This window comes from Dioscorea cayenensis, chromosome 8 (assembly GCF_009730915.1).
Source record: "Dioscorea cayenensis subsp. rotundata cultivar TDr96_F1 chromosome 8, TDr96_F1_v2_PseudoChromosome.rev07_lg8_w22 25.fasta, whole genome shotgun sequence".
Classification (NCBI taxonomy): Eukaryota; Viridiplantae; Streptophyta; class Magnoliopsida; order Dioscoreales; family Dioscoreaceae; genus Dioscorea; species Dioscorea cayenensis.
This window is the reverse complement of record NC_052478.1, coordinates 6,689,054-6,703,413: the sequence shown is the minus strand read 5'-3', so window position 1 is coordinate 6,703,413 and position 14,360 is coordinate 6,689,054. Positions and strand designations below refer to the sequence as shown.

General features: G+C 33.2%; 1 protein-coding gene across 2 annotated transcripts; it reads left to right on the top strand.

Moving 5' to 3' along the window:
- Positions 1–8,108: 8,108 nt before the first annotated feature.
- On the top strand, positions 8,109–12,386 carry LOC120266747 (phosphatidylinositol 4-kinase gamma 6-like). 2 transcript variants are annotated; one of them, XM_039274409.1, is made up of 2 exons: positions 8,109–8,329; positions 9,901–12,386. In XM_039274409.1, the coding sequence occupies exon 2, from the start codon at positions 10,166–10,168 to the stop codon at positions 12,098–12,100; it is 1,935 nt and encodes a 644-aa protein (XP_039130343.1). In that variant the 5' UTR covers positions 8,109–8,329; positions 9,901–10,165; the 3' UTR covers positions 12,101–12,386. The 2 variants fall into 2 exon arrangements, with proteins under 2 accessions (XP_039130343.1, XP_039130344.1); XM_039274410.1 differs by having other exon boundaries at positions 8,109–8,337.
- The last annotated feature ends 1,974 nt before the right edge of the window (positions 12,387–14,360 follow it).

Sequence of the window (14,360 nt, the reverse complement as noted above, 5' to 3'; positions counted from 1 at the left end):
TACCCAAGTCGAAATGCTCTCTTAATTGCTTTCCCGTCATCCATCACTGGAGAATCCTCCGCATTCGTGCAATTATGAGAGGACTTTCGGCTTAGGGCGTGAAAAAGATAGTTTAACTAGTTCGGTGATTACGGCTAATCGATTCTCAAGATAAGCAAGAAGGCTCACGAAACATCCTTTCAGATAGAGTGGTTGTCCATGGGAAGAGGAGGAAGAGGAGGAGGAAGAGGAGGAGGAGGATGATGAGGACGACGAGGAGTGGTTGTCCATGGGGAGGGTTCTTCCTGGTTATTTATGGTGTGAAGTCCACAAGCAGTCGACTCTTCAGATCCGAGAAAAAGTTAAACGCACGATGCGCCGACATCGATCGACGAGAACGAACGGGTGTTCGAAATTTATGTTATCGCGCATAAGAATTAATGTCGCCATTAATTCTCACGCACGGATACCATAACCCTGCCACCGCCACGCCACATGCCACATGCCAACAATTCGGATCAAACGAAAAAGATCACCGCTTTTACGCAGAGACTTTGAGAATTTACACGCTTTATGAATAGTTATACATGTAAAGATAATGTTAAACGGAGATGGGAAGTATTAAACGGATATGACAATTATTAAACATATTAGTAAAAATATTTAAACGGATAATAGCAAATAGTTAAACATTATTTAAAATATACAAATAGATAACCATAAACGAGAAGAACTTTACAACGAAATGAACTCGTTGTAATTACTGTTCTTCTCGTCGTAATACAACTTTACAACCATAAACGAGAAGACGACTAATGGCACATGCTCGCCTCGACAATAAAATCGACTACGACTCATTTGAAGATGAAGTGCACTTGACCAATCCGATGGAAATCAATTTCATTTTTCTGCTCGAGAAACCGATTTATATATTTCGGGTATGATAATGAGGGAGAACAAGATGTAATGCAACTCCCTTGGCATTGTCTATCGAAACCAAAGCGAAAAGCCCTTCAAAAAGGTTGAACACGATGTGATTTGGCGCTTTCCTTTCCCACCATTTTTCGTGGGCCAAAAATGGGATTTCACAACATGGACCCATTTGAAGTGAACTGTGAGGGGTAAAAGGGAAGTTAAACACTAACTGAAGGGTCAGTCGTGGTGTGTAAAAAGTAGGAGGGGTTTTTGGGAAGTTTTGAAAATTACGAGGGGTGAACAGTAATTTTCCCATTTTATTATCATAGAAAATCATAATTTGTTAAGGAATTCAGAATCTATTACTTAAAATAAGATCATTGCAAGCCTATTTGAATCGTGGCAAATAAATATCGTTTTATAACAAAATATTAATTATTTATGATTATAGATGGAAAGGTGGATAAACCACAATCATTAGAAAAAAAAAAGACAACACAACAAAGTACAACAAAGAGCCCACTAGATGTGGAACACCAAAATCAAAATACAAAATAACAAAATGGAGACAAACCGTCTCCACAAGGCCACTAAGGCCATAGCGGAAACCCACTAGTTCGAAGGAAGGCTCCTCCCCAGTCTCTTCTGCAATAGCAACAAGAAACTCCAAGCTTCGTCGCACCATCGACATAGATCCCTCCATCTTCTCCTTAACACTGTCAGGTGCTGCAGAGAACCAAGATAAGAGCATATGAATAATCTTCACACAAAGAGAGTGCACAGGAATCATAGAGGCATTAAAAATGCAATCAGTGCGCGCAAGCCAAATATTCCACACAACTGCCTTAACCACTAGGTCACCCATAACTCTACGCGAAGGCACTAGAGAAAGTCTCCAACTACTCCAGACCAAAGCCAAAGACACCGGAGGGCCAGGCAACTCCAGCAATCTCCCAAAGAAGGCCCACACCTGATTAGCAAAAGTGCAGTGTAGAAACAAGTGATCGGTAGACTCCAAGTCCGAATAGCAAAACACACATGTTGCCGTAGGCAAACGGTTGCAGCGACACTTAGCAAGGTTAACTTGTGAGAGAATTTTATCCTTCCACGCCAGCCAATTAAAATGATTAATTTTTTTTGGACATCAACTACTCCAAAAGAACTTAGTAATCGGACATCTCAAACTACCATTATAGATTTATTTTCATTGCAAATAAAAAATATTAGTGGCATTTTTTTTTTTTTTGGAGTAAAAACAATGATCTAAATATACGGTATGCAGTCATGTGTTCAGTGAAATATAAACCAAACATATTATTCAAATGTAATTAAATAAAAGATATAAATTTATAGACTCTTATACATGCATATTTATTAAATTAGCAGAATATTGCAAAAAAGTGATGGAGATGGTGGAGCATGCTTGGAAGGTGATAAATAGAGACTACATTGAGCTTCCTCAACTTGGCAAGTTTGATTGATATTGTTTATCATTACATGAGATTAATTTATTCATCTGTTCCATTACTTTAATCAAAGACAGATCCCTCTTCACTTCATGCATCCCATCCTCTTAAGGTCATCTCATTTGGTTCCAGAAATAAGGTATTCTTTGACCCTCTCCTATTATAGCCCGACACGTGCCTATAACCATGTCATAAAAAATAACAGTGTTAATGAGAATACATGTCAAGTTACGATAAAGAGAAAGTATAATACCCGAATTAGTCCCTTTACTTTTCTCTCTCTTCTTTTTCAGAAATGCACCCCACTAATCTCTCTACTCTTAAAAATGACCTAATTTAGTCCCTCTACCCTTAATCTCTTCCCATCTAGTTCCTCTACTTTTGAAAATACAGCCAATAATTGATCTATTTTAGAGTAGAAGGAACTAAATAGAACTATTTTCAAGAGTAGAATGACTATTTTGGAGCATTTCTGAGTAGAGGGATCAAAAAAGAAGAAAGAGAAAAGTAGAGGGATCAATTCAGATATTATACCTAAAAAGAATCAATAATGAATATCCTGCTTTTGGAACACGATGAGATGAGTTCCATCCCCCTCACATGATTTCTAGGCACATGCCTCCATGCATTAATAAATAAACTGCATTTGATATCTTGTGAGACTTTGAGATTTGGATTGTAGACTTATGTATTAATTTAGTCATTTTGAATTGTTGAGTTTACATGAATATGTTTTAGAATTATGTATGATAATAAACTGATATATATATATGTTGGTATGAATTAATGCTGCATGCATGCATATATACATTGATATTGTGACTAAATTATAGTATAAGAAAGTTATATTGATAGATCATTTGGAGGCCTAATTAAAAGGTTGTGACTTTGCAAGGACAATGAATGCCATGGATATCTATAAGCATCTAGAATTTAAATTACTAGAAAGTTATGCATGTTATTTGAGTTAATAAAAACAGAGCATTGTCATAATCCTTCTCACAAGAACCAAACCATCATAACTTTCGTTTTGTTGCCAAACATGTTTTATTGAATTTGAGTTTCCATGTATATATAATTTGGAAGATATAAGAGATGTTAATTTTTTTTAATTCATTTCCTTCATCTTTTTAATAATTTCATTACAAGGGAGATGTTAATTATTTTTTTAATTTTTTCCCTCCATCTTTTTAATGACGCCATTACAAGCAATTCTCTTTGCAATACCAAAATTTAAAGAAACTGACAAACTTATTTTTAAAATTCTAATTATCAAGTGATTAGTATGGTTAATTAACAAGGTAAGAATCATGGAACCACAATTATTAAACAAAGTCTAATTTGTCAATGATAAGTTAATTTAATGATAAATCTTCTGGTGCTAATGTTGTGGCCCATTTGTTTGAATTATTTAGTAGCACTTAATAATAAAAGTTACGCATATAATGATATTTTCCTAAATTACATATTTTAATTGCATTTGGAAAGAGGCCTTTTGTTGCAAAGCATGGACTCTATGATTACTCACATTGAATTTAGAGTCACTTCAATGTGTTTAATTGAGAAAATGAGACATTTGATTTTTAATTAATGGATTTGGTTAAATATGATTTTATTTTAATCACACCTTAGTTCAACCCTTCATTAGTAAAAATTATATATATATATATATATATATGCCATCTGGGATGTTTTTAAATCTTTATATTTTTTAAAATCTATGGATTGTTGTGTCAAACCGTGCAAAAAAGTTGTATAATAATTATTTTATATATAAATTAGTGATGGTATCTGGTGCAGCACAGAGTGTCGTTAGATTTTCATCAAATAGTCATTATGCGTATGTCCCTAGATTTCAATGTCTCTAGATTTCAATGTCTGCATAAGTAGATAATACATAGATTGTGTGTGCTTATATATGTATATAGAAAATAAATCATCTGTGGACATTCGTAGCAGATGAGCACAGTGCTAATTAATGGGCTACAGTGAGACCTAATGAATGGTTAGTTTATAAAAAAATTCATCTAATAGTGATCAATCGTTGGATCGAAATCCAACGGTTGATAGCAACATTTGTAGATTTCGATTCTACGAATGTCTATAGATGATCGAACCGCATATATTACTATTCATCAAATAGTAATCAATCGTTGGATTGAAATCCAACGGCTGAAATCAACGTTCATAGATTTCGATTTTATGAATGTCCATAGATGATCGAAACTTATGTATATATATAACTTCTTGTTAAGTTATTTTGATAAAGTAGTAAATTGAACAAATTAAAAATTTAATCATATTTGTAATATGATAATTCTATTAAACAGTCAAAGGTTGGACAACTGTGATCTATTTATTATGTTAAATTTTATAATTAACCTTATATTTAAGTGTATAACATCTCTTTGCTATCTAATTATACATCATCCTAATCCTTTGCTGACTAATTAATTAATAATATAAACACTAATGGAAGAACTAGTTTTCTTTAAAACAATCACATCACTTGATTAATCAAGTCCAAGGATGATAATCCTGTTCATAACCCTGTTAGCTAGCCCCACTTAAATTATGATTTGGTCCTGTTTATGTTGACTCTCTCTTGGACTTTAAGCAAAAGGATTTGTTCACAATTTTAGTGGGATCATAGCACATGACATAACCACTAATTTAATATGTGCAATTTGAGAAATTTTAGTCTAACAAGCAAACAATTTATATATATATATATATATATATAATCAATTAGATTATTTTTCTTTATTTAAGGGCAGCTTTTATGCTTGATTGGTGAGTTATATTATGCTTAAGGAAATTTTTATATAAACTAAATGCACTTTGACTTAATTAAAACTAATCAAAATTAATTTTAAATTTTGTAATTTTTTAGTTAATAATAAGTATTTGTTAAAATGTTAATATTTTAAATAAGTAAATATTTTTATTAAAAAATTAATAGAATAACTAAAGGTTGTTTGCTTAAACAATTTCGCTGATTCTCCTGGATTAATGCTTAGTATAATTATTAACACAATAATTTTATTTTTATTAATATGTTTCATCATGTAATATAGGAAATATATAACTCCTTAATGGATACAACATCCGTGACATAAATATACATATTAAGATCATGTGCATTCATTGTAACAAAATTAAATATGTCAACAAGGACAACCAAACCAAATAGTTCATCAGCAAAATAATTAAATTAAAAAAAAATGATATGATTTAAGAAAAAAAATAAACATTAATCTCTAATTTAGAAACTAAAGGTGTCATTAATTTTTTTATTATTTTATAATGTAAAAGGCATATATAGTGATAGTTTAATCTGATGACCACTATATAAATATCTCTAAATTTTAAATCTAAAGATGTCCATAATAATAAATTTAAAAATTTTAAAATGCTTGTGGTAATCTTTATATATATATATATATATTATAACACATATTTTTTAATTAATGATACCATTTCCTTTTATGGTGAGTTGTTGGAGAATATTGGTGGCCCCTAATAAAATTTTAACTTTAATGAACTATTTAGAAATGCTTTTTTGTGAGTTTGATCTCCTTTGTACTTTTGGGTTCTCTATTTATAGATTCCTTGCTTTATGGTGTTGTCAATGGCCCCTTTAGCAGTCCCATTGACAAGCAACCCTCTTATTTAATTTTAAGCTTTTGTTAGATTTTTTTTTCATATATATAAATATATAAACTCCTAAATAGTGGCTTAATTACAATTATATTGTATATATAAATATATATATATATATTATAGATGCTTGGACGTATTAATGATTTTCATTTAGTGATGAAACAATTAATGATAAATTATCAAACCAACCATCTTAAATTCTACATTACTTATTTTGCAAATAAAAAAATCTACATTTTTAATACATATTTAATTTTGAAATAATATTATTTTTTAAAAATTAATTTTAGTTATTTTTGTCAACTAATTTTATGAAAAGATTATATATATATATATATATATATATATATATATATAATTTTTTTAGCTTCAAATGACATTAAAAAAAACGCTTTTTATCAACCATTGGGTAGCCTAATGATATGACATAAATGTGCAAGAGGAAAATCAAGGATTTGAATCTTTCCCCTAATAGTATTGTTTGTATACTATTTATGTATTGTACACTTGGATTCAGTACTATTTATGGGCCTGGGTGTGTGTGCCTCTTGTGAGAGAAAAATACTGATTTAACCCCTCCAGAACTATAAAATAGAGGATTTTTCTAAGAGGTTTGTAAACCACAGTAATTAGTATATTTTAGTAGTTGTCAATATCTTTGACAATCCTTTAAATGGGAGGCGCTTGTCGCCTATTAGAATATAAAAAAACTTCTTATAGAGAAAAATTAATAAATAAAATAAATAAATAATCTTGTTTTAGTATTCAATGATATTGTTAATTAACATAATTCAACTTATATATAAATTTCTGATAAATATTCTGTCAAAATCAAATATAAAAAATTGAAAGACAATTGAAAATTTCCACAGTTTTTTTAAAATGTATTAATTAAATTTAGATTGGTTTAAAAACAATATTTAATTTAAATATTTTCAATTCATCTTTGATTTTATGATCTTGCTGAATCTTTATTTTTTTTTCATTTTTATTACATCAGTTTTAAATTTTCTTAACACAACAGTAACAAATAGTCTCTAATTATGAATATGAGTTTATAACCTAAATTTCTCTTGGCCTGAATGAAGACCTGATAGTAATTCCCAGCTATACTCATGCCTTTTGTTATACATGTGCTTGTTGCATTTATCAAGTAAAAAAATTTTACCCATTTTTTAAATACTTTAATAAATTATTCACCATTTTATTGTTTGTGGATAATTTTGGAAGGAAAGCGTGACATAGTTTCACAAATAATATTCACACACAAAAAAAAAGGATAACTTAAAAAAAGAGAGAGAGAGAGAGAGAGAGAATAAGAAAAGAAAAATTGAAAATTGAAAACCAGAGTCAGAAACAGAAAATAAAAACTATCCCAAAACAGTAGGGGTAATTAGGTAATTGCGATGTCCAAAGGTGGGTGATCGTGAAGCGACGCGTGTCCGTCTTTGACCGGCAAGTGGATCCCAACGCTCAGTCAGTGCCGCCCTCGCGCCGGCAAACATCGGGATGACGTGGAACTCATCCAACCATCCATCTGTTTCACTTTTTTTATCCAACAGTTCCCATTCATATTCTAGACTCTTCTTGGTCTCCGAGAAAGAGGGAATCTCGAGAGCGTGAGAATTATTTTCCGATAACCCCCTTGAAATTAGCAAAATCACATAGTAAATAATTTATAACATATATATATATATATATATTTGTGTTACCTGCAAGGTGAAAGTCAGATCAATTTCATATTAAACCTCTAAAATCCCATAATTACAAACATGAGGGAAATAATTAATTGAAATTTTTGTAAGGCAAACATAATTGAAAAAATTTATAAGAGTATATATGCCATATAAAAACTGGGTTTCATGGAAAGGCCAGTTTTAGATTAAAATCTGAAAATAATTTATAATATAAAAAACTCTTAAAATTTGGGCATTTTCATATTTAAAAAACTTCTTTTATAGTAATTTGTAATTTATAAATATCTGACGGATCTAAATGTAAAAATGGCTTTAATTGATTAATTTAATTAAATTAAATAATACAGTTATAATAACTATGGTTAGTTTTTTAACCAGGCTTTGGTTTTGGAGACCAAAAGCGCGTCACTGAGAGGAAACGAGGAAGGAGAGAGAGAGAGAGAGAGAGAGAGAGAGAGAGTGAGGGAGCACTGGGTACTGGACTCTGGGATCGTCGCCGTGATCGGATCCGAGCCCTCGGTGGCCGGTCGTGGTGTTGGCGGCGTAGGCGGAGGCGCCGGCGATCGTTGCTGGAGCTTTGCGTTCTATTTCGCGGGATCTCGGACTATGGTCAGATGGTTTGGTTTTACTTGCTTCTTCGATTTCTCTGTTTGATCTGATTTTTTTTTTTTTATGTTTATTGTTGAATTTGAATGTGAAATGTCAAATTTTTTTTTTTTGATACTTTTGGGTATTTAGAAATTAGTGTTTAAGAGGAGTGTGGATCCGATTTGTTCGGATTGTTTCGAATTGGGGATCGGAAACTGATTGCAGTTGTGCTGAATTTGTGTTTTTTTTTTCCTGGATTTCTGGTGTTTTTTTCGTTATATTTGTAAGCATAGATCTCAGAGATAGAATCGGGTTCTCTTTATGCAGAGAAGACGATGGATAATTTCCCTTTTTTTATCTCATTTTTTATTGCTTTTGATTTGCGAAATTCGTTAAATATGTCTTCTTTCCTGGATTCTGTTAAATGCCCTCCCAAAGTTTGGTGTTTTCGTCTCTTGCTGAGACTTGAGGCCCTTGGAATAAATCATATGATTTATTTTTTCCAAGCCATATATTTATCTAATTTGCTTGATGTGTTTTCATCAATTTGGTCTTGTTAATGTTTCGGCGTTATTTTCTTTTGGAGAATAAATTTCTATTTTATAAAATTGTTCATTGGTTTTCCTTCTTCTTCATCCTCCTCCTTTATTTGATTTTTTATAATTTTATTTTATTTTATTTGTTTTGCGAGCACCATTTCCACCTATTTATTCTTCCTTGTGAGTGAGAAATGCCAGATAGTGTGTATGCATCTTCTTTTATGACTTTTTATCTTCGTCTTTTGCAACTTCACGTTGAACTGTCCTGAGAATTTTTCTTCATGAAATTTGGTTAATTTGTTCTACTTCCCATGTTGGCAAGTTTTCCAGGTTTTTCTTACCTCTTTAATTCCAATTTATTCATAGTGATATGTGTCAGTATCCGTATAGAGTCTATTCATGTCTAGGGAAATTTTTTTCTCTTGTTTTGTAAGTTTTAGACACATCGTCTTGAGCCGTTTTCTTAGTGAAAGTTAATCAACTTTTATTGGTTTGTATGTGTATGTGATTGTGTATTCATCTTTAATGTATATTAATCCTCATGAGTTGCAACTTCTTGATGCATTATCTTGAGCCTTTTTCTTGTTGGAAATTAGACACGCACTTTTTACCTCATTAACTCTAATTAATTCTTACATGTAATTCCTAAGTGTCCATGGCAAGTGTATTCAAGTCCAATGACTTTGGTTGATGAACTTTTCTTGTTCACACACGTTTTCCATCTTTTATGCATGATTAATGCCAATAAAACTCACCGTGTTACTAATAAGTGTATTCATTTTTAATTAATTTTATTTTCATCTGTTGCAACTTGGTGCATTTTCTAGGGGCTTTCTTAGTGAAAACAAAGTGAACTTGATTTGCTTCTATTGTCCACATGTTTTCCACCTTCTCTTTGAAACCATTTGTTTCAATTCATTCTTCCATGCAAGTGCTTGTGTCCATGAGAGTGTATTCATGTGCAATGAGTTTTTTTTTTTGTATCTGCAATGGATTTTATACTCTAACCCTTCATCCAAAATATAATGGAAATGGGAACATCTTGTTTCACAGGTTCTGGACCATTTCCTACCTATATAGCCTTTGGAGCACTCTGACTTCCCTAATGTTGTAACCCATGTCATTTCATTTCCATCTCCTCCTTTGACAGCAATTACTCTAATGTGACTCACCATTCTAATCAACAAGCACTAGCTTATGATCTTTCCTGAACCAAGGCTTCTTCTCTCGACAACCACGTCAACCTTTGTGTTTGGCGTGTGCGCTAGAGGGAAGAGCCAGAAGTTCTCTGTTCAATTGTGTTTCATCTCCAAGCACCATGGCTCCTAATGCAGACAGCCCAGTCCAGACCCAAGTGGCTCTTGCAGTCCCAAACCACAGCATCAGCAGCGAGCATCATGGGAGCAGGAGCTCGGAGGCCAAACATGTGGCAAGAAGACGGGTGTTTGTACAGACTGAGACTGGGTGTGTGTTGGGTATAGAGTTGGACCGTGGAGACAATGTGCACACTGTGAAACGAAGGTTGCAGTTGGCCCTTAATGTCCCCACTGAGGAAAGTTCTCTCACATATGGTGATCGTGTGCTGAAGAATGATCTGAGTGCTATCAGGAATGACTCACCATTGCTCCTTAGGAGGAATCTTATTCAGAGGAGTTCCTCCTCCCCGTGTCTATCTCCCACTGCAAAGGATCTTCTGCAGAGAGATCGAAGTGGCCCAATTGAGATATTGGGTTGCTCAAACAGCTGTTCTATGAAACAGCTTGTTAAGGATGCTGTGAAGGCTATAAAAAATGGTGTTGACCCTCTGCCTGTTCACAGTGGACTTGGGGGTGCTTACTATTTCAGAAACTCCAGGGGTGAGAGGGTTGCAATTGTGAAACCAACTGATGAGGAGCCATTTGCACCCAACAACCCCAAAGGCTTTGTTGGGAAAACTCTTGGCCAGCCGGGCCTCAAAAGGTCTGTTCGAGTTGGTGAGACAGGTTACAGGGAGGTTGCTGCTTACCTTCTGGACTATGATCACTTTGCAAATGTTCCACCCACAGTCTTGGTTAAGATCACCCACTCAATCTTTCATGTTAATGAGGGGGTGAGTTGTAGCAAGAACAAGCCACATGACGAGAACTCCAGTGCCATGAGCAAGATCGCATCATTTCAGCAGTTTATTCCCCACGACTTTGATGCCAGTGACCATGGGACCTCTTGCTTCCCTGTTGCAGCTGTACATAGGATTGGAATACTTGATATCAGAATCTTCAACACAGACAGACACGCAGGAAATCTTCTGGTTAAGAAGCTCAGAGGTGGGGATGGTAGGTTTGGTGGTCAAATGGATCTCATCCCAATTGATCATGGTCTCTGTCTTCCAGAGAACTTGGAAGACCCATACTTTGAATGGATCCACTGGCCACAGGCATCTATTCCATTTTCTGATGATGAGCTCAAGTACATTGAGGATCTTGATCCTTCAAGGGATTCCGACATGCTTCGATCTGAGCTGCCTATGATTCGTGAGGCATGCCTCCGTGTTCTAGTTTTGTGCACCATTTTCCTGAAAGAAGCAGCAGCATTTGGGCTTTGCCTTGCAGAAATCGGTGAGATGATGAGCAGGGAGTTTAAAGGAGGTTTAGAAGAAGAACCAAGTGAGCTAGAGATCTTGTGCATTGAATCAAAGCGATTAGTCACTGAACACAGTGTATTCATTTCAGAAGCTGAGTCTGGAGGTGAAGATGATATTCAGTTTGAGATCGACTGTGGTGAAGAGGATGAGCTGACAATGCAGGTAGGAGTTCAACCATCCTCTCATTCTAGGAACCCATTTTCAAGGCTACAGATCTTGGAGGAGGAGGATGAAGATGGAGATGGAGATGGAGATGAAGATGACACTGAACTAAGTCCACTTCGTAGTGTACTGCCTCGAAATGTTTCAAAACTTTCAATGTCATTGAAGGATGTCAGTCTGGCTGAGAAGCATAACCAACTGAAACAGCAAGGCTGGTTCTCTAAAGGAGGTAAAACTAGTACTAAAACTAACTATAGTTATGGTGTAAAGCATCCAAATGGAAACAGGAGTGCAAATGAGCAGCTCCCTGCAAGCCAAAGCTTTGTGAAACTAGCAGACATGAGTGATGACCAATGGGGGGCATTCCTCGAGAAGTTCCAGGAGTTACTGCCAGGTGCATTCCGTGACCGGAAGTCCCGTGTTGCCGGACAAAGACAGAGGCAGAGGCTAGGTACTTCCTGCCAGTTTTGAGTAGGAGTGAATGAAGAGTTTAGATGCAATGTCAGTTTGTTGTACTGCATGATGCCCTTTGCCGGGTTTCACTCAGGAATAAAAGCCACCATGAAGGAATGGCTATAAGTTTGAAGTTTCTGATAGAAAACAGCGTTGTTTGCGTTGTAAATAGGTGTTAGCTTCTTGTAGAATATCAGCAATTATATGTTTGAGGTGAGTCTGATGACAATTCCTCTCTTATCTTTTTCCTTTTTTTTTTTTGTTAAAAAAATTGTAGTGCCTTTTATGAATGCTTCTTTTGTGACATAGTATGAATGAGTTGTTGAGTATAAGATGGGAGTTCATCTTATAAGCATCTCTGTGTATGCTTATATATATATATATATATATATATAAATATTTCAGTCTTGTTTATATATATTTATTTGTGAAGAAATCTTTAAATATAGAATTTCTAATGAAATTGCTTGGGATCATTCCAAAGAAGACTTTTTTGAATCTAATAGACCCAATAAGAGTTTCTTGGAGAAGGAGTTCACCTATTTAAGAAATTTCCATACAGTTTCATATGTCTAAAGTACAAACTAACATTCTCAGTGATTTCTGTGGAAAACACGCCACTAAAGAAACTACCAAGACCTTTCAACTGTCTTCTTCTCATTCTATAAAGTATCAAACTTGATGACCAAGAAAGGCATTACATATATATATATGAACACTTGATTAGGCGTTCATTAAAGCTCAAGCAAGTACACATACATAAGTCCTTTGACTTCATATTTCTCAAGCTACAAAGATGGAAGGGAAGAAGAACATGAAAGAAGTAAGAAGTTGGTCATTAATACTAACTTCATGCTTCGGCTTTCGATCTCTTGCCGATAAGAAAGATCGGCGACCGAGTTCATCAGTGAGCTCTCCGGAAGCCTCTATGATCAAGGCAGCTAAGCATTTCTCTAGCGCTCATAAGATTAGTTATGGCTAAGTTTTCTTGCCAAGTATTCTTCATATCAAATGAATATTTGAGGGGCTGTTTAGTTGTTAATTCTATGTTTTCAAGTTTGTTATGATGCTCTCTAATTAATGAGAGAAGTGTTATATGTTTTGGATGTAATAAGTTCTCTACATATATATTATATATATATTGTTGATTTGTATTTGTCAATTTGTGTATGTAATTGGAAGGTATAAAAAAACATTTGTAATGAAAAAAAAAAAAGCTCAACTTAAAAGAAATTAGCATAACTGCATGGTATTTGTATCACCAAATTTGTGACAAAGGATTGATAAAACTTTGGGCTTACCCAATGGTAACTACCCATGGTTGTAAGTGAGAGGTTTTGAGTTACAATTCATATTTAAGGTCCTCTATGGTGGTGCACCTCCATACCTGTTTATCCTTTGATTTGTCGCTTGTCGACTTTGTCCACAAAAAAAGGATTGATGAATTTTATTGGTTAAAATCCATCAATATTAATTACCAATATTCTTTTGTTTGTATTTGATCTCATTTGTTTTAAATTATTTTTTCAGTTTTTATGTTGTATGGGTTTCTGAAGAAAGCACTTTGACTTTGTGTTTGTCTAAGGAAAAAAGAAAAAAAATTAATCAAACAATATATATTTTTTTAAAAAGATGCCATCAATTTTATTAGAAAAAAGGACTCAATAATTTTATATTTTAAAATTATACATAATTGGAGTTAATAAAGTAACAATTTAAGTTATTAAAAAATCTAAAGATTTATTGGAAATTTAAAAAATAGTAAGGGCCCGGAATTCTTTCTTAAACTTGTGTAAAACATCAAGTCTTTTTCTTATTTTATTGTAATGTTGTTAAAGTGGTTTTCTATGTAATAATTTTCAAACATGAGAAAATTTCCACATTCACTCTATATTTTATAAAGATAATAATATTTTATTTTTAAAAATACATTAAAATTAAGAGCCCTTTGTTCTTGTTGATGGAATAAATAAATAATGAATGAATGAGAGATTTGTGACAAGAATAACAGTCATGATGAAGGAAAAATAAACAATTGAAGGTTATAAAAAAGAACTAAAATAAAGATCATTCATGAAACAAATGGCAAATAAAAAAGGAAAAAAGTTGTTTTTAAATAAAATAAAAAAAGAAAAAAAATGGATTTTTTATTTTTTTAATTCATATTTTTTCCCCATTTTGAAAAGAAAAGTTCCTAAGAATATTGGAAATTTTGAAGGGGTGGACTATAAAAACAATTTAACCAATTTTTCAATCTAATCCAAGAATTAAAAATATA